Raw genomic sequence first — 21246 nt, forward strand, 5'->3', positions numbered from 1 at the left:
AAGGCAAGGGAGGCAACAGCGAGAGGACACCCCTCTTGTCCTCCGTCTCACGGGCCACACTGAGAAAGCCCTTAACAGAGGGAAACCGAGGGTGAGAAGGTGGCCTGGCCAGCTGGGAGGGCAACAGAAGGGACCCAAGGGGGGCAAAGGAAGCGGTGTGGCCCCCTGGCATGGCTGGGGCAAGGAGGCTCTGCAAGGGAAGTCCCCCGGCTGGCTGGCTGACTGACTGGCTGGCTAGCTGAGTTCCCATGGCTGACCTCGCAGGAGACCCTCCATAATTTTGTGGGGGGGGGCTGAATTAGAGGTTGCGGGGGAGATAAGGCAACGGAACAGGACTGGGGAACGGAAGGAGAAAGAGAGAGAAATGAAGGAGGAAGGGGGAAAGGGAAAGGGAAAGGATCCGAGCTTAGCATGTGGTGTGAACGCAGCTACTAGGTTTCAGGCGACCTAGAGAAGTGTGTTGTGTGAACAGGGCGTGGTGGTACATTTGAAACGGGATGAAGACGAATCTGGGGCAGGATGGGAAGTGCATTTGTTCTGCTTGTTCTGGGCCTCGCAGGCTTCCCCTTGCAATCAGGCAACAGGCAAGAGAGGCGACCTTTTCCCTTGCCCCCCCCCCACCTTGAGGTATCCATTTTCCTGGGCGATGGCTGAGGGTCCCCTCCAGCACCCTACAAAGTCAGAGGCCTCCTCAGGCCATTTCGCAGCTCAGACATGCAGGCCCAGACAAGGAGGCGGCTTTGCTTCGTTGTGGCCTTGCAAATGCTTTGCACTTTACCCTTTCCCAAGTCCTGTGAAGGGACTGGTTATGTTTTATGCAGTAAACCACGGTTCAACAAACTATGGTTAGAGCACCTTGGGCAAACCTGGCTTTCCGCTGCCGGAGGCTGGGGATAAAATGGTGCCCTCCTGTTCTGCGACTGCGTTTGTAAAACCTGCTAACTCAAGAGTTAGGAAGTATGATTTACTATGAGCCATCTCTCAAGCATGCAGCCCTTTCTAGCAACCAATTTTTAGAGTGAATTAGAATGTCAAAAAATGGATGCTAGGAGGACAGAAGGTTTTCTGTCAAGGCTTCTATAAATTTTACAAGAGTCTGGACTTAATTCCTTCCCTTTCTTGTATTTAAGCACACATTTTACCCCTGGGAGCCCCAGCTGGAAGACCATTCAGAAATCAGGACATCATATAGTAGTAACACCTGTAGTTTAATTCCTTATTTTTTCCTCTTTTGTAAATTAACCTAACTTGCGTTAAAATATAGTTGCAGAACACGGCATGCAGGTATAACTCTCTATCCAACTATATCCATCTCTATCTCTATGATTTGATTGGTGTAAGTCCCTGTAAGTTTCTTTTTCTTTTCTCTTTCCTCTTTTTGTCTTTCCTCTTCTTTTTCCTTCTTTCTGAATAAAAATTAATTTCAAAAATTCCATTTTAGAGGTAGCAATGTCACTCTGTCGTTATTTCATCTAGTTCAGTAGGGATTTTCTGTCCGAGGAAAGGTTTGTCTATGGAAAGGTCCTTGTGTTTGTTTATTTATTCTAGAGAGGCACCAAACTGCTTTGATAAAAATGGTTTATTATTTATTCATTGATTTAACTCTATCTAAATGCCGCCCGACTCCAAACCAACTCTGGGCGGCTATGAATATGTCAAGAGTTTGTGAAGTTATTTACATGAGCAACCACATATGCTTGGTTAGCACATTGGGATTAGGTTTGGTTTCCTTTGGCAGATTCTTCCTGGGGTGTCCTCAGGGTGGGTCAAAAAAGTCAATATGGTGGTGCAATCAAAGCTCTGCCTGTTTTTTATGTGTGATGCAGAGGAAACTTGGAGAGGCTTTTAACATTCTGTTATTCTACTTTACTGCAATAAAGAACATTTCTGGCATCTCTGACATCCTTATTTCTTGACCTGGCCTCCCTCAAAGAGTTGACATCAATCTTGAAAGCCTCTCTGAGTTTCCCTCATTCCATCTTAGGCTAAATAAAATCAAGGTGAGCTGGTTTTGAGTTTGTTTCTCATGCTTCCTTCTGTGTAATCTTTTCTGCAAGTCCTCTGATCATTGTCAGCTCCTTCCTTCCCCTTTTAACAGTCTCTCTCATATCTTCCCCGAAGTTGGCTCTACGTTTCCTTTACACAGTGTGATGTGGGGGGTGGGGGGTTGAAACAAATCCTTGCAACTACCTTTTTCTTGCAATACAAATTTAATAAATTGTTATTATTATTATTACCCTATCAAGAAGAAGGGGAAGGAGGTAGCAGGATAGATAAGCACTTGGCGCCTTTTTTCCTTATATAATTGAAAGGGGAATTGTGATGCAAAATCATCCCCCTCCCCCAAATTAAACCTGACCTCAAAGACTTTCCACCCTAAGCAACCAAGGAAGTAGTACATCTAACCATTATGAGGAGTGGGGGGTTGCCTTCGAGTCAGGGTTGACCCCTGACAACTACCTGGACAAGTCCCTACAGTTTTCTTGGCAAGGTTTTTCAGATGTGGTTTGCCATTGCCTGCTTCCTAGGGCTGAGAGAGAGTGACTGGCCCAAGGTCACCCAGCTGGCTTTGTGCCTCAGGTGGGTCTAGAACTCACGGTCTCCTCATTTCTAGCCTGGTGCCTTGACCACCACACCAAACTGGCTCTCACATCTAGCCATCCAGACCCCACTATTACAAACCCACTTAATCTCCTAGCCCAAGACCCTTACCATTGCTGCACATGCCCAGCAGGGGGTGCCCTAATCCCATGCAATGCATCTGTAATATCCGTAGGTGGCTGGGTTGCCCATCCGGCTACGTGACTTGGGACACATCCAGCACCCTTGGGCGTTAACGGTATATAAAGGGAGAAGTGAGTATCACTGAAATTCACTGCACATCTAGTTAACCAGGTCGCTCTGGTGGGGAAGAGAGGGGGCTCTCTAGGCTATTTTACAATCCCAGTGAGGGGTAGTAAATGGGAAGGGAGAGGGGAACACCTGCCCAGAGTGGTACCCAAGGATGCTTCCTGAAGATAACTTTGGACCTTTGTCTTTTTCCCTCTCTCAGAGCTACACCTTCTTACAACCATGGTAGTCTTCCAGTATTTGAAGAAGCATAGAGAGGTAAGTTTGGACTTTGGCGTGAGCCAGTTCAGAGCTAGGTTATCAAACTGTCCATCCTCTGCATTGCAAGATACAGAAGCTCCTTGGACCAGACTTTGCTGTCTCTGTAAACCAGTGAGGGACAAGGAAATGTTGGGAAAATTGCTTTGGGAAGAAACGTCCTTCACAAGTCCTGTTTTCTACTGAAGTAGAAAGATTGGCTGATGCATCCCCTTTGCTAAGAGAGGGCTTTGTGTCTTCCAGCTGATTCCTCTGGCTATGATTATGACTGCCACTTTGAGCGGAATGGCGTTCACTGGCATCAATGCTCTGAGAAGATCAGATATAATGTAAGCAGTTTCTCCATACTCATCTCAAAGAATGCTCTTCTCTTAACAAGATCAAGTGCTTTGCTTTGTTGCTGTGGTTTTTTTAAGTTTAAGACAAAAGGGAATGGGGGACAACAGACAAGGTGTGGCAGTTATTTTTTTCTGGGACTGAATGTCCTAACACCAGAATGAAATTGTGCAATGTGGAATAAAATCAGGGTTGGGAAAAGGTGATGTTTTGCCCTTTTTGTTTTTAGTTTTTTTAATTTCTCAAGGAGGAAGTGGAATTTGGACAAGAGTCTTTTTCAGGGAAGTTTGAAAAGAATTCCTTATAATTTGGAAACATTTTCTATTTCAAATTGTGTCCGTGTGTGTGTGTTTATTTTTTTTAATGGAACATTAGGAACAAAGCCCAGCTAGAACTGAGTTTAGATTTCAAAACCCATGAGGCTTAAAAATGCTTTACCTTTAGTTGGATGCTTAACTTTTACAATATGTAACTAAAGAATCAGATGACTATAAAAGAAAATTGTTTATCCGGATCTTAGCAGTACATAGGCAGATTTTTCTTTGTATTTTCATATAACCCTCTACAGGAATTGTTTTCCTACATTAACATTTAAATCAGTAGCTTATCTCAATTTTAAATTACTCTGTGAAGTAAAGTCAATAGAAGTCTGGGAGGCTAACTTCAAAATAAATAGGATGTTGCTGTTGAGTCTTTTTTTAAATAGCTAAATATAGTTTTATTAAGCTGATGTTCACCCCAAGGTTATTTTTATCTCATCCATAATAAATGCTGCATTTTGCTTGTAGTATTGATAGGTGGAACAATCCTGAACCATGGGAAAAAGTGGATCCTACCAAACCCCAAAAGGTAATGAACTTGATAGGGTAGCAAGTCCTGGATTGTCCTATTCAGAATCTAAAGTCTGGCAAGTAGGAAGCATATAGATATTGTAATAGATAAATAAATTAACTTTCTCAAAATATTCGTATTTCAGAATATTTGCTAATATATAAATAGAACTGTAGGCTGTAGTAATTAAGGTTTGATCAGCATTGTTAAAATATTCCATGCCCAAAATCAGTCATGGGCAACTGCATCTCAAATGGAAGTTTCTGTTATAAGAGCATAGGTTTATTTAATTTATACTGCTAGTTTTGTCCATAAACCCCGTCATTCTGGAGAGAGCTGCAGGAAAATCAGGCATGTCATATTCATTTTCTACATACTAAGTTTCTTACCCACTGCCCCCCTACCACCCCACCCAATTTCAACTGCTTTCACCAGCAACATTCTTCTAATTCAGTTTAGCCTTAATCACAGCAATCCTAACCATGGTGCATGGCTTATCCATCTCAAAAGAAAGGGACAAGCAGTTTGTAAACCACCCAGCTCTCCAGTCCCTTACGTCATTAAAACATGGGTCGCAGTCCAGGAAAAAAGTTTATCGTAAGCCTGGACTTTGCTTATCCCCATCCAAAGGGAAAGGGTTTAGCTCTGCATACAATGCATCCATAATGGTGACAAGGCTCACAGAATAAAAGTCTTATTTCACATAGCCTCTTCTGTAATGAGAAACGCCTAACGTGAGTGATATTTAGAGGGAGGAAGAAATCCCTAATACTGGGCAAGCTTGTTAATCTTTTGTCTTTTTAATCTTTTGTCTCAAACACATACGGCAGCTGCTTTCAATCCATCAGCAATGGAAGCCCATCAAAGAGCTGGAGGAAATCCGAAAACTTACCAAGGGGTGAGGTACCAGCCCTTCCCAACGACACTCTATGAATCTAGTGGAATCACTTCTGCACAAACTAGAGGATTGAAACCAGTGTGCGGAAATGCTTCTGCTACATTTTTAGAGTCTCCCTCCACCATGTTTTGGACTCTGGAGGAGATTACTGTTGGTTTTAGAAACAGCCCAGCATAGATCCATATTGTCCAAAAAGAAAATGTGTTGAAAAGGGCAGCTTGTCATGTTTGTTTTGAACCATGCCTTGAAACGCTGTTTCTTCTAGGAAGACAGAGCAGCAATTCTCCATGTGTGAGCTTTAAAAAGAGTTGTGTTATTGTTGGAAAATATATATTGTAATTTATGTTTTCAATAAACTTGGAATTTATCAAGTAGTTTATCAGACCTCAAACTGATTGCAATTCTCACTTATTTGGGAGCACTGAAAACAATATTGTTGTATTGTCTTCAAAGAATTATCTGGATTGGCCTCTACCCTCTTTGTATCACTCTGTTCACCCAACATGCTAAGATGGTTTGCTTATCAATAAGCCACAACATGTTTAGCCACCATTGGCATGCTTGGTTTTCCCCATCATCTTGACTCACTTACCCTTTCTACATATATCTGTTTTGCAATTCTATCCTCATTCACTCTCTTTATATCACTAAACCATCTCAATATGCTTCTTTTGTACTAATCACTCACTTTTGTGTTTAATCCACATTCATTCTAATTTTTACACTTGCTTCTGCTTGGTTACCACCGCCATCTGACTCTTTAATCCACCTACTCACCCTAGACATTCCTGATCTTACATGGATAAGATTTCTAGGAAATGTTAGGTGGGGAAAATAAAGTCTCCCTTATCAAGAAATATTGTCTTTAAATTATAAATTGTGCTTCAGAAGATCAAAAGGCCACAAGTTTATAAAATCTTTTTAAAACAAATGTTCTTTGAAAAAAGAAAATACAACTTGAGAAAGAGACTGAGACAGAATGTGTGAAGACACAATATTAACATTTGTTTTTATTTATTCTTGAGCACAAGAATCACTCAGCAGAATGCAGATAAGTGCTACCCTTCCAGATTTCTTTTAAGAATAATTTTATTGAAATTTTTAATAAACATAGTAAAAACTAATACAAACTAAACTAAAAAAAGAAAAGTGCAGAAAAAAAGGAAAAAAAGAAAAGAACAAGATAATAAAGAATGGCTTCCAACCTTCATCACACTGAGCAAAACCTAATATACAAACTTTTCACCTCTTGTACAGTTACAGTTAAAAAAACTCTTCTCCCCATAGCCTAACTTTTATCTAAACGCAATCCAGAAATCATCATTTTTTTCAATCCTAGTTCAGCAAAAAGTCCATTAGGAGTTACCAGAAATATCAAACAAATAGTTTAACCCTGGTCAAATATTCCAACTTTATAATCCTTCTTTTTGCTCTGCACAGTCTTGACCTTTAAATCCTTCATATGGCATTGCAGGATTTGATCTTCCATCACTCTCTGGCATTTAAAAGAAGTCTTCAGCGCTTTCACCAACCTACTTTGTAAATCCCATAAAGAGGCATCATCCAAGATTTCTTGTCATAACCCTTCCAAATTTCTGAGCAGTTTCTTTTGCACAACATAGGCTTACACAAAAAATTCACAAAGTAGTCTCAGCAGGATGATTTTCGAAAGGACATGTGGAGGTTATTTTGGGCAGGCCCACACTTGCAGCTTGGTCGATACTTGCTTGCAGTTGAAAGGTGGAAACAGAACTAAGCAAACCAATTTTGGTCCTCAGTATCAGGAAAGCTACACTAAAACACAATATATCCCTGATTCAATTCAAAGGCTGCATGATGCTGAGGCTGAAATGTCATGTCAAAAAATGATCTGGTAAAACAAAAATCTGGTATCCAGAGTTATGAGAATGTATCACCCCAATACCTGTTTTCATGACATGCTCAACCCATTTGTTATCTGCCAAATTTCTGTCCTGGCACAATCACACTAACTAGGTCAAAAGTAATCACCAAGTCCCTACCCACTTTTTCTGCAAACGCCTGGCACTCCAGGAGCCCTTCCAACTTCTTTGGGATGTGTGCTGCCAAGCCTTGGCAGTCAGAATTGTAATTAAAAAGCTGGCTTTCCCAGCTGCTTTCTAGTTCTTTTTTCTTGGTGTGTGCAATACAGGTCAATTGACTCAGTGCAGGTGTTCCCCCAGCCCAGCTGATTGGGTTGAATTAGTTTAACCCTGTTTAGACCTGCTGAATTAGCTTAGACCTGCTTAGGAGTAAATCAAACTTCCCTGCGGGTTCCTGAATGGTGGACTTAACCCCCTTTTGCCCTTCCAAAAGGGCAATAATTCCCATTGACTCAATGTAAGTGCATTGTGAGACAGAGCCAATGTGAAATATCTTTATCTTTTAGGATTCCTAGACCTGGTTTGCAAATAGCAGCAAAGAGTTGGGGTTTTCCAGATCACTTTGCAGCCACTTAGTAGTCATCTGGATGTTTATAGATCAGGTAGCCCTGTTCTTTTTCAGGATTCAAGAATGATTCCATGTCAGAAGCTGAAACTGAGGCAACAAATCAATCAGGGCTCCTAATGAGCATACAGTTAGTTGGGTCAGAAGTCCTTAAAGGCTTGATGCCTGCTGTTGAGAGGCCACTGAGGAAAAGCAAGCTGATTTCTCAGGACAAGTACTTGCATCTCTCTTCTTTTTGCACCCTTATGGGCTTTTAGGACCTACGTAGGAGCAAGAGCTGTGGGGGTGGTGGGGAAGTATGGATTCAGTTGAATGTATTTAGTATGTACATCAAGTTTTGTTTCCCTCCTGAAGGGTTTTGCAGGGTTTTACCCATCCTTGCTTTGGGACCTGAGACTACCACTGGTATTTTCATGTGTTATGGCTATCTTCTTTCTGTTTAGGTCTGAAAAGGCAGCAAGCAGCCAAGATATCATTTCCTCCTTTGGGTGGTGAAAGTAGTGATGTGTTTGTTGCACGGTTGACTCATAAAAGTTTCATGTGCCTACGTGCTGCAGAGGAACAGGAGGCAGGAACCTTCAGTATATGTTTAACTATGAGTAAACACCACGCTATATGGTGTTTCTATTTCCTTGAAATTTGGTTGCCTGAACTCCAAGCTGTCCAGCCTGTGATCCTCAACCTTACACTAGTTTCCATATCTTTGGTTATGCCCCTAGGCAGTTATGTGGGTTGGGCCCAAAGGCTGAGGACAGCAGAAATCAACTCTTAAAGGGCTTATTACTAACTGTACACCCATAGACAGCCCTGGTTGATTTGAAGAAGAAAAGAAGGGCCTCACAACAGCATCTTACTCAAAACTTCAGTACCACCAAATCTTGGAGCAAGGGAGGTTCTTGAGGAAGCTCACTTTTGGCAGGTCTGGCAGAGCAGTCCTCACATTCATAAGTGTTCATGGCCATGGGTGAGGGTGAAACTGACAAAGCAGATGTTGTGACACTGTGATGCAAATTCTGCCTTGTAAGTATGACATCATGACCCAAGTATGAAAGAGTGGAACTTGTGTTATGACATCACAGTGCATATTTTAGCATCATTGTAGTAAGGAACAGATTGCCCGTGTTCACACAACACACGTAACCAAGTCAGATAGTTTATGCTTCTGTGGATTTTGCAAGCCCTGAAAGTGGGTTGCTTTAATATCCTAGCTACACTAAGCATGTTGTGTGAAAGGATGAATGGAGTTGTCTATACAAAGCTGCTCTTTAAAGCACACATCTCTCTCTGCACTGTTTTGCTAGTGAGCAGCATCATTTCACTCTCCCGCTGCACTGTAAGTGCACAGCTCCAAGCCCAGGTCTTCATGTGGACATCAAGAACTTTCAGTGCAGCCTCAAAGATCTCTAAAGGTTGCTATCAAATTTATACTTCGAGTTAAAAGAGGGAAATAATCAGCCACATTACTGACAAGCAATGATAAAATTATATTTAATTTTAATGATACTCCAATGAAAATAAAATCAAATTTTGGTTTTGCCCCCATCATCCACTACTTTTTGGATGATATCACTGACATACCACTGAAAGGCTAAACATGGCACTCATCCTGCTAGAATATACAGCTTCTCCCAGATCTTGGAGAAGCAAAAGGTTGCAAATCAGAAAGTGTCTGGTTTCTTGTAAGAGAAGGGCATCTCCATATTATGTTGAATTCCTAGCAAGAGATCAGCTATTTTTTTGCCTTGAGATTGTCTCCATTTCTCCATAGTGGATATGACTGTGCAATTTGCACAGCTAAAGTGGGCTCATTGCGGCCATAATGGCCCGTGCCCAGTTTTTTAAATTTTATGTTCCCCAAATGTTTAAAAGCGGGCCATTTTTAGAATTGTTAAGGATTGCTTCCCTTGCAAACATCTAAGAGCTTCTGATGCATCTTCTTGTGAGGGCCTTAATGCAAGCCATAAATGGGCTGCACTTGTACTTTTCCATCAGAAGCGCTTTAAAAAGAAAGTCATCATGACTGCCCAACTCCATTAACTATGAGATAGGCTATGGATCAGAGGCATGAAAAATAGACTTGGCTTCTGTACCACTGAAACAATATGCTGTAATTAATTTTGAAGCAATAATGCCCACAAGTTGACCAGCTATTTTAAGACGAAGGTGGTGGAGAAGCTTCAAGGAAGGACATTGTTGTCCTTTGTAGTGTCCACTCCAGTTCTTCTTTCCATTATGGCCTTTACTTGCTCAGTTTAATTTCTTTGGGATCACAGCTCAGAGGGAAGGAATGTATAAGAAGTCCCAAAATTAATTTCTGCCCTCTCCAGTTAAAACCATCTGGGAATAACCAGCAAAGAAGATCTGCCTAATTCTTTGTCATCTCCCTGGAACTCTCTGGAATTCATGTCCAGCATGAAAATTCTGATGTGATGAGTCCAGGTATTAGACAGGCCATGAGAAGACCTATACTATATTTCTTGGTTGGCTTTTTCTTTCCTGTTGATGACCATGCTCACTTCAAGTCAAATAAACATGTCCTTTTGCTCATGAGACCCTTACTGTAATTGTCAGAAGGGGTATGCTGGCATCTTTTCCGACTAACAAACTGTATTAAAAGGCATAAGCGTCTTTTATAAGCATCTGATGAAAAAAGCTGCAGCTCACAAAAGCTTGTGCTTTTTAATACAATTTGTTATTGGAAAAGGTGCTACCAGACTCCTCCTGATTTTTTTTTGCCATGACTAACATGACTCTTCTCTTGCAATTACTGTAACTGTATGCCTCTTTTTGATCTTCTTCCTCCCTCATCCTCAGAGAAAGTATATGATCTTAACACATTTTGCTAAGAGCTTTTATCTTCATCACTTGTTGACACCCTGAAAGAATACTCATAGGAGCTACTCTACTTAGTCGATGTTATCAGTGTGACTTTCTCGATGTAGGACGTCTGTGTGTGAGTGAAAGACAGCACAAGAGAGAAAGGTTCATTGTTATTTTATCCATCTTGATAGAACACCTGGCTCCTTTCTGCTTTAATATTTACTTCCTGGTGGACCAGGTGGATTTTGATATAGCTCAAGTGTTGATAGCTAATGTCTTACACCTCAATGGCATGGGTAGGAAAAGCACAGTAAGAGGAGGTTCATTCAAGTCATCAGGCTAAAAATAGTCAACCTGAGACATCAGGGCCCAAACACACTTTTTTTTTTTGCAGAGCCCAAGCACAACTGGATTCTCACAATTCTGAGGTTGAAGCCATACAGAAACCATAATGCTCACCCTATAATAGTTTTTAAAAAATGCCCTCCCAAAACTCAGGGGAATCCCTCCCTGCCCTCATCCACACATATGATGGATCCCTATCTATCCTCCGCCATTCTTTTGCCCACTGAGGCCCCAGCTTCCCCAAAAAATGATAAGATTGCCCCTTATATTAGAACAGGCCACTCTGAAATACCTGTTCTCAGCTTTCATGTCAGACTCAGCAATAGATATTGACTCTCCAGCTCAACCCAGGATTCAAGAACTTGCTTGTACCAGAAGCTCACAGACTATTAGCCCTTTGAGGTAGTCCAGACAAGAAGCACATCTTTGAGTACTAACTTGATCTTTATTATAACAGAATCTTGCAAGACTGAAAGTATTTCTCCCCTCCTTTCCTTTCACTCTCCAGAACACTAGCGAGGGCCCCTTCTTAAACGTTTCTCATGTCCACTCACCTTCTGTGGACTGAGACATCTTTTACATGCCATTTGTCCAGTCTGCGGCTCTTCCTCCTGTCTCCCAAGGTCATCCCACAGACCATTCCAAAGACACAACAGGGATAAGGTATTCCTTTATTGAAGAGAAAAATGAACTCTGTGCAAAAGATCAGTCTACAGAAATCCAAGCCTATGTAAAAATCTAATCTTCCAGGCATTAAATTCTAGACCTTTTCCTTCCACCTTTTGAGAGATCTGGCCTTCTTGTCATGCCCCTGAGATTGGCAGGTATCCGCTCAGTCCTGTCTGGCCTGGGAACCATTCCTTACATGACAGGTTCTTTTCAGTTCCCACTCATAACTCCAGGATAAGTTGGAGAGTGCTAACAGCAGTGATAGAAATAATTCATTGATTCTGGCAGGCATCGGCCCTTGGAGAGAGCCCAGTAAAGCTTTCACATTAAATGAATATAGCCTTCCTCTCCCAGGTTCTTACCTTGCTGCTCTCAGACAGTTTGATTTATATTCCAATGGGAGACTACCCCTACAGCATTTGTCATCTGGATCGTGCAGAGAAGTCACCAGCAAAATACAATCTTCACACACACACACACACACACACACACACACACACACAGGAAATCTGAACTGCACAGAGAATTACAAGGGATCTGGCACATCTCTTGAAGATTTAGAAGGTCACAAGAGGTCCCTTACCTTAGGGATCATTGCTTTCATACTGAGCCTAAGCAGCTGAGGATTTTCCAAAACAAAAGCTGGCCTGACTCAACAATATATTGTGCAGGATGAAGCCATTTGCTAGTCCCCTGTCCCATGGGAATGGGGATGGGAGGTGTAGAGAGTAAGGAAGATGACCTTGATGGAAATATGCAGGAACTGTTACCTAGGCAAAAGGGGCTAAAGCATTTTTTAAGTCCAGAACAATGAGATAACATCTGGAAGTGGTGCAGGCAGATGCCTCCCTGTTTCACTGGAATATAAGATGGGGAAGGAGGTATGGCATAATCAGACTTGTAAGATTCGGTTATTATAGCCAATCTCAATAAATGTAATTTTAGCCTTCCTGTGGAGTTGATTTCCTGGTCTGGTCTACCAAGTTTGACTGACAGGAGGTGACTACTGAGACATACTGCAAAATTGCCACTTAATTTCAGCAGCATAAGAAATTTGGTGGGGGGCGGGGGTTAAGAGTAGAAATGGAAGTATTGGCCTTAGGTTCCTATCTGTAACTCTCACCCTGCCCCAATAAAAAACCAACTGCAGAAGCTCAGCCATACTTCTTGCTGTGATGTTACCACATCCATATCTCTGGTTACGTTTTTGCAGCCCTCTGGAAAATAGGGAGCCTAGGTTGTAGAGACGTATCTCACTCTAGTTAGAGGGTCACCAAACTTTCACCCCTGGAAAGACCAACTCTACCCAGTACTAGTTGCATTCCACTTTTCTAAACATGCACAGCTCTGATGGCTTTCATGACAATGTTTTTCCAAAGGGGCACCTTGCTTGTGAAATGTTATTTCCTCTAGAGATAAATAATGTGAGAACTCCCTTCTGCAATTCAGAAGATAAGCAAAGGCTTCTGCTTGGTTCCCCGCCCTCCCCCCAGACTTTGAGGAATTAGTTTGATAAGTTTCCTTCAAGTCAAACGTGATTACTGGTGACTTCATGGGTAGACACATGTCATATCTGGAGCAACAGTATGGAAGTGGTTCGCCGTTATCTTTTTCCACAATGTTTTGTTGGTTGCCCAGTCTAGCTAACAGTCTGATATGTCCTGGAAGTCTCTTCAGGTATTTACCAGCCTGCTTAGATTCTGACTCTAAAAAAGAACAGCTAGGTGCTGCCATGTGCTGAGAGATAGGTAGTTTTTTGCCTTTTTAAATTGTTGGTTTGACATCCTCCAGGAGTCGAGGTTGCAAAAACCAGCCTTCTTCCCAACAACCTCGTGAGGTAGATTGGGCTGCAACATTGTGACTGTCCCATAGTCATCCAGCTAGCTGCCATGGCTGAGGGTGGGTTTGAGCCCAATTTTCCCTAACTGTTGTCCAGCATCCTGACTGCTACAGCATACCAGCTCTCACCTGTGCCCAGCAGAACTCACTTAATAGCACTGTTGTTCTCGATGCACTGTTGATAAGAAATTTTATGGCTGATAGACATCCACAGAAGTGGAATCTAAATGGATGAAACGTATCACAGAAACAGGTGCAAAGGGCATAATCTGTGACTTGCCCATTGTAAATGCAGGTAAATTAGAAACAATTTAAAGTTTCCTTTGAGTCAAAAGTGTACAAAAGTCCATAATCAGTGTCATCTGATATGAACCCATATCTAAATAGGTGTAATAAAGCAACACCCCCCCATCACCACTAAAACCTCTTTTTCTTTATCCCTTGGATCAAGAGGAACAAATGTACATTTAACTACCATCCTTTGTGAGGTTAGGAGCACAATTTCATTCTTGTGTCACATGATCAGAACAAATAAAGGGCTAAAGGATAAATATTGTTTTTCACCTGCCAAAACATTCCCTGACTGCCATTTAACCAACTGGGAAAGATGGCAGTTCAGTGCTACAACAGATGTTCAGTTGCTATCAAGATGACAAATTTACATCCAACCAGAAGCAGTCTTGGCCTTGGAAATGCCTTTGCAGCTCTAGTAAAGGAGCCATAAGTTTTGCCCCAGTCACATTCAAATAGGACCTCCCTTGAATGCTCAAAGTTGTCGTTCAATCTTTGCTGAAGGCACACAGATTCCCCACCTCCACTTTAACCAAGTGGAGGTCTTATGGACCTACAAGCCTGACTTGGTAACTTTCTACATATTGAAGCATTCACCAGAGAAGGCCTTCTTTCAATGCAGATGGTCAAGAGACTCTTCCCATCAGTGGGACAATCTTTCTTGTTTTTGTGATTGTTTATGCAACCCAATGAAATAGGAGGCAGTCATGGATGGAGATGCCCAATAAACCCTTAGGAACAGGATGGGGTATAAATGCAATGAACACATAGTAATTCTACAAATGTTCAGGGTGTATGTAAGAACAGGGAAGAAATTTATCTTCTACCAGGGAATGTCATTATAAGGGAGGGAGACAGAGAGATCTATGGCATTCTAGTTATTTCTGCAGTTTTTGCTAGTGGTTTCCCTGCCCTCTGAAAATCTCTGGACTTTTAAAAAAAGAGAGAGAAATAAATACTATGATGAAACCCTAGGGTGTGTCTGTGCCTGACAGGTACAGCTTTTGTGATAGCATTAAAAACTCTAGAGAAATTACAAAGTGAGTTGGCAGTTTTCCAATACAATATCATGCCCCTATGTTCTTGCCATTCAGAGGAGTAGAAGTGATGTGTTTTGGGGTTATGGGAATAGATGCAAGTTAATGGTGTGAAACAGCCTTCACAACTTCGTACTTTCCAAATGTACTGGGACTGTTGGGGAAAGGCTGGTGATGGAGACAGTTTGTGTGTTCATCTGTTAGAAATGTCAAAAGAAGCAACAGAACATTTTGGAGGGCCTGGGCCATTGCAGAACTGTGGTTCCATAATCCCAGCTGTGACATTTAATTATTTGCATTCAAGGAGGTTGGAGGAGAGAACCATCCCAATGAAGAACCAATTTAGAATTTAAGGAATGCAAATCTAAAAAGTAAACTGCTAAATAAGTTGTAAGAGGAACTAAAGTAGAAATGACTCATGAAGCCACAAGAAATTGCATAATAATGGCACTGTTTAGCATAGCATTTGAATATGGATAAAAACTGTAGGCTTCTCCCTGCTTCCTGAAATCTGGTTATTACATGATAATGTGAAATATAGGAAAATCCACACCCTGCAAGAGCTGTTTATCAAGTCAACTAGCTATTCATAAATGTCAAAAACATTTAGTCCACCAAGGTCAAAGAGAAAATCTCTCCACCCTCTTTTTTCAACAGCCAATCCCTTTACATAAATTGTGCAATCTGGTTTTCCTATATAGGTGCATTTTTTCTGTAACCATCTTCGTCTGGTGGTAAAATTCAGGGTTGCTTAACTTCTTGAACTTGAAGCAAGGAAATGAGCTGAGAACTTTCAGGAAGGAAACTACTGTTCTCGCATTTGTGTGTTTAAAAATAAGCATATTCTTTTTGTACAAATTTCTCTACTGAACCTCCTTCAGTAGCACTCAGCTCTTGCAAATGATGAAATCACACAACTAAAATATGTATTCTGTATTTTTATTTTTTAAGTTCCTTTATTTTTATTTATTTATTTTCTATCCCGCCTTTATTATTTTTATAAATAACTCAAAGCCGGGAACATACCTATTACTCCTTCCTCCTCCTCTTTTCCCTACAACAACCCTGTGAGGTGAGTTGGGCTGAGAGAGAGGGACTGGCCCAAGGTCACCCAGCCGGCTTTCATGCCTAAGGCGGGACTAGAACTCACAGTCGCCTGGTTTCTAGCCCGTTGCCTTATCTACTAGACCAAATGGGTTCTTTATGCACGGTGTTGTTTGTAATGTTTGTAATGTTTTTTTTACATCTTGGATCAAAATTAAAATATCTATATTTATTTATTTGTTTATTCATCAAATTTGTCACCACCCATCTCCTCTCACTAGAGGGATTCTGGGCAGTTTACAACAAAATACTCAACAAAACATTAATATATAAAATCCCTTATAAAATTACCTATCATTAATAATAGAAATAGAAATAAAGTCCAGATGGCTGAGTCGTATTCAGTCTTTATGTGGGAGGGGTACTTCAAGGCACTAGCCAACCCCAAGAATGACTCTTCCCTTCATATATACTGTATGTATAAATCATCACAATAGAAATAAGGCTGGCTACACTTGAAATGTTTTGGATTGGCACTCAATTTGTACCCACCTGAGTCAGGATATAATAGTGGAACGAATTGGCTGCCAGCATAGGGCATGCATCCAGCTTGAGCCAGGCTTAGATTAGACCTAACAAAAGGAATGGCTAAGTCCTACTAATTCCACTGGATCAAGCCTTGTTAAGATTCTGAATTTGAACCATCCTTCCTGCACATATTTTCCTCTCAGGCATCAATGCAATATTTTTTCTCCATTGTTGTTTTTTGTCCATTGAAGTCAATTGCTCAGAAACCAGAAATAGGTAGGGAAATGCATAATACTGAAATATCCCTTGCTTAAATGATTTGTTCTGTTGCCCAGAATGAAAAATATTGATCCAGCTGATCATTTCAAATGCTACAGTATACTTTGGAGTGGGACAATTGCCTCCAAAGCCTCCCTCCTTTAAGAAGGCTCTGCATTAGGTTTATTCTGACCAAATATGGATGATACATGGATTGCTGAACTAGCTCATGACCAGCAACAAATCTTGTGCAAATGTTCATTGAGGAAATATTGAAGGGATGTTGAGGGAAACCTCAAGTATGTTGTCATACGTTCATTTCAAGGAAGAACGTACTCCAGAACAACCAGAACAGTTCTCCCAGCTTTGAACCTGTCAAGAGCCACTGACTGGTACAGAAGAAGGATTCCAAGGAAGAGGTTCTTTGCCCAGTGTCAATCAACACAAAAAAGCAATTAAGAGTGCAAGGAACTTCAGCAGAAAGATGGATTTAAGACATGACTGGTAGAAGAGCACATCGGAAGGGAAGGAGCAAGATAGAAAAATGTGTTTAAATAATCCAGCACTCATGAACCAACTCATGAGTTCTTCACCGCCCTTAGAGCCTCTTACCTACCCCACTAATGCACTTTGGAGAGTATTGTATTTCTTTGAAGCAAATGGAAGGGGCATAAAACTAGGGCAGTATTATTATTTATAATAATGCTATTATTTTCTGTGCTAACGGTTTTGGATGCGGTGGCGCTGCGGGTTAAACCGCTGAGCTTGCCGATCGGAAGGTCGGCGGTTCGAATCCATGTGACGGGGTGAGCTCCTGTTGCTAGTCCCAGCTCCTGCCAACCTAGCAGTTTGAAAACATGCAAATGTGAGTAGATTAATAGGTACCGCTTTGGCGGGCAGGTAACGGTGTTCCGTGTAGTCATGCCGGCCACATGGCCACAGAGGAAGTGTCTATGGACAAACGCCGGCTCTTCGGCTTTGCAACGGAGATGAGCACCGCCCCCTAGAGTCAGACACGACTGGACTTAATGTCAAGGGAAACCTTTACCTTTACCTAACGGCTTTGCAAATATGTCACAAGGAATGTCTCTGTTGATAGAAGATTTTACATATATAGAACATAAATACAAATATATTTCCTATTCATTTTTTTATATTTAGTATTCATATGTTAGAAACATTTGCACTTGTATTATGGCTCTGAAATCATGTTACACTTCCTTGAAGAGATTTGTTGGCTTTCTTACTCTTCCTTTTTAACAGACCTTGATAGATAGCCACGCCCATAGAAACAAGATAAGGTGTACATTCCAAGGATAGCTTCTCCAGAGGAAAGGCATTGTTTAATAACGGTCGGTTAAGGAGCCCTAGCAAGGATGGACGTCCCTTATACGGAATGATGTTAAGATAGAGTGAAGGAAGGAAGTTCCTAATATGGAATGAGGTTAAGGTGGAGTATGGGTAACTGAGTAAGGGATGGTATTCTAAAGGAGGAGTTGAATGGAATGTATATAATGTGCTGTAAGGAGGGGGTCTTGTGCAGCTGCCCACCTAACAACTTGCTGTCCTTGCTTCTGCTCTTGGGTGAAAAATAAAGAACTTAATTTCATGCAACTGCCTGTTTCTTTGGTCCCGGCTCAGAAACGAACCTGATAAGGAAATATAAAAAATTCTAACACTCTGATGTACAGGAGCTGCTAAAGTGAAACCTTGTCCCCGTTCTCTTTTAAATGATGTATTTATTCTTCGCTTTAGAAGAAAAAGCAGTGTGTAGATACTATTCTAACTGAAAAGCGCTAATCATACTGTGATGAGATGCATTATTTCCCACCTTATTTCCTGGAAAGAGAAACAAAACAAAAGAAAAAGAAGGGCAAAAAAGAAAACAAAACGGTTATACATATAAAGGCTTTGCATATCTATATACAGCCACATGAAGTTTTACACAACAGCTTCAATAAAGGATGCCCTATTTCATTCCTCCATAATCTTTGATATATGCAAGGCAAGGTTGATCGGCTTCAGGAGGCTATAATATTCAACATGAATTGAAGGTTATCAACTTGGAATTGAAAATGAAAGAGCAAGAAATTCCTGTTGCAAGAGGCGTTTTAATGCTAATGGTTAGTGGGACATCTAGTGGCTGACACTGGAAAATTTTCTGGGTTTGGTTTTTGAAGATTTCAAAAAAGAATGTGTGAACGCCACCCCTGAAGATGCCTTGGACCAAGCCAAATGGAGACGGATATGCCGACAAGTGGACCCTGCCATAGCGCAGGAAAAACGCTAAGAAGAGTTTTTGAAGATTTCACCCTTTAGTACAGCAATCATTACAGTACAGCGGCCTGGTTGCGCTGGTGAGAACTTACTGGTGTGCTTTGTGACAAATACCAACCCATCTCAAATCTAAGATCTATAAGACAAACATTTGCCCTGTGGCACTGTATGGAACCGAGAGTTGGGCAGCAACAAAGGGTACAGAGAGCCACCTCCATGTTATGGAAATGTATGTGCTCCGTTGGATATCGGGCATCTCCCTGCTCGATCACATCACAAACGATGCCATCTGACAACAACTAGGTGTGTCATTAATTACAGTGAAGATGAGAGAAAGCCAGCTTCGTTGGTATGGACATGTCCTTAGAGCGGAACCTTCCACTGTCGCCAAAGTAGTTTACCATCTTAAAATCGATGGCCGGCAGCCACGTGGGCGACCAAAACAGAGATGGCGAGACACCATCAATAAGGACATGCAGATTGAGGGTCTGCACCCTGAAGATGCAGACGATCAGGCAATGTGGCGTTTCAGGATCCAAAAAGCAGCCGTGCGATAACAGGAAAACGCTAGGAAGAAGAAGTACAGCAACCATTTGCCATTCTTACAGCCAACTCCTGTGCAAATGTAACTAAATTTAGGGGCCATAAAATGGTTTGTTTTTAGCTTATTAGGGCAATATATGAACCCAGCCATTTCAACGCAGTGTTACTTATACACCAGGCCACTATGGTTTAGCAAATCATGGTTTAAACAAATCCTGGCTTAGCATAACAAGCCCAACTAATGATAACCCCCTATATATAGAAGGCTGAATTGGAATAGATTCATTACAGATCTCCCAACCAATTCCCAAAGGGCAGGATGAAGCTAAATGGGATTTCTTTATTGCACAAGTACATATACAAATCTTCGCCAACCTATTGCCTTCTGTATGTCTTGTTCCTCCATCTACTACTGCTTTACTAGAATTACAAGTACTTGAGAACATGCTCTATGAAGATAGGCAGAAGGAATTTGGGATATTCAGTTTGAAGAAAAGAAGATTTAGGGGAGACATAATAGTCTTGTTCAGATACATACAAGGAAGACTGTCCATTCAGCTTGAAATAAACTCAGCACCCAACTCAGTTTATGTCTTGGCACCATTGTTCACAAAACTATGCTTTCGACAGAACCTGCATGCAACTCTACATTTCAAGTAAGCTGTGCACTTCTTCTATATTAACACTCCTCTTTAAGGCAAAGGTTTAAGGTGAAATGCTACATCTTGGAAACTCAAGAAAAACAAAGGAGTAGCAGATGAGGTGTTGTTGTCCTGGCCACGCAGGAACTTTAATCATATTGAGAAGCTGCAGCTAATCTGCTGTTGCTGAAACAAAAGCAATTACATATATTTGCATACATACATTTGGCAGGCCACCCATCTCCCACAGAGAAAACAACTTCTTGGAACTAAAAGGATTAACTTGAAAACATATCCTGCTTTGCTGTCATCAGCAGTTCCATTCCCCAAACTCCTGCCACAACAGCCATGGACAGAGAGGTTGGTCTTTTAGCTCATTTGTATCATGGCTTCATAATTATTATGCTCCTTCCTATGGCTGTATACACACACAGCATTCAGATATTAACCATTGTTTATTGAATAAACCATAATTGTCTGGGTTCACACAGCACACCAGACCAACAACACTGCACCTTAACTTGTTATGTTAAAATAATTCCTCTCCGCTGAGTCTCAATCATTGGGTGCCATAACAAAGCAGATAGATGGCAATTTTGAATGTAGCATATCCTCTTTCTTTAAAAATGTGTATGGGAGAGGAAATTAATTTGGTTACTGTGTTACTGTAATCACATAGAGATGTCATTAGATTGGTTAATTCTTTACTTATCTCTGAAATGTGGTATGTGCTGACATAAGCTTGGCTAGGCAGATTATATACACCATACTTATCTGTTCAGCTGAAGTCCAAAGCAAGCTCAGATGAAACTCAAAATCCAAATGCCAAGGATTTTTATACCACAAAAGAATAGTAGAAGAACATGTATGTGGACAGTTTAATAACCAATGTAATAAATCCACAGTAATGCAACAGATTGGTTTCATTAAACAAATGTATATTATATAATTACAGTTTTTTTTAAAAAAACTCCAAAGTACAGTACAGATCTAACAAAACCCCAGTTTCTAACACATGGGCACTGTAAACCATAGCTTAATTGAAATATCCTACTATAAATATTTTGTGTGTGCAGAAATATCTGACTTCCAGAAAGGTCTTATAGGCGGGCATACTTTTTAAAAAAAAACTTAAGTGTGATATGGCTTTGTGTTACATCACAATGTAGCAAAACTCAGGTTTCTACCATTGGCCTCTGGGTTAGACATAAAATTTTCTGCTGCAAGATTACTATTTTGTTTTTGCATATCTGTGTGACTTGTGTGTGTATACGTAATTCTCACACACACACACACACACACACATACAGTTTGT

The 21246-nt window shown here is 41.0% G+C and overlaps 2 protein-coding genes across 4 annotated transcripts in view; one reads left to right on the forward strand and one right to left on the reverse strand.

Moving 5' to 3' along the window:
- Positions 1–21246, reverse strand: part of LOC134504781 (nicotinamide riboside kinase 2-like) — a 256317-nt gene that overhangs the window by 173971 nt on the left and 61100 nt on the right. The window lies entirely within an intron of this gene.
- C13H15orf48 (chromosome 13 C15orf48 homolog) lies at positions 2856–5564 on the forward strand. 3 transcript variants are annotated; one of them, XM_063314144.1, is made up of 5 exons: positions 2856–2895; positions 3053–3108; positions 3352–3437; positions 4233–4293; positions 5106–5564. In XM_063314144.1, the coding sequence occupies exons 2-5, from the start codon at positions 3073–3075 to the stop codon at positions 5175–5177; spliced, it is 255 nt and encodes an 84-aa protein (XP_063170214.1). In that variant the 5' UTR covers positions 2856–2895; positions 3053–3072; the 3' UTR covers positions 5178–5564. The 3 variants fall into 3 exon arrangements, with proteins under 3 accessions (XP_063170214.1, XP_063170215.1, XP_063170212.1); XM_063314145.1 differs by having other exon boundaries at positions 2883–2904; XM_063314142.1 differs by lacking the exon at positions 2856–2895 and having other exon boundaries at positions 2937–3108.

Source organism: Candoia aspera, chromosome 13, assembly GCF_035149785.1.
Source record: "Candoia aspera isolate rCanAsp1 chromosome 13, rCanAsp1.hap2, whole genome shotgun sequence".
Taxonomy (NCBI): Eukaryota; Metazoa; Chordata; class Lepidosauria; order Squamata; family Boidae; genus Candoia; species Candoia aspera.

What these genes read in the sequence shown, in the direction of transcription:
- C13H15orf48 (XM_063314144.1), top strand. Translation starts at nt 3,073, where the DNA reads ATGGTAGTCTTCCAGTATTTGAAGAAGCATAGAGAG. An exon ending in ATTTGAAGAAGCATAGAGAG is followed by an intron (nt 3,109 to 3,351) that starts GTAAGTTTGGAC and finishes TGTGTCTTCCAG; the next exon opens with CTGATTCCTCTGGCTATGAT. An exon ending in ATCCTACCAAACCCCAAAAG is followed by an intron (nt 4,294 to 5,105) that starts GTAATGAACTTG and finishes CACATACGGCAG; the next exon opens with CTGCTTTCAATCCATCAGCA.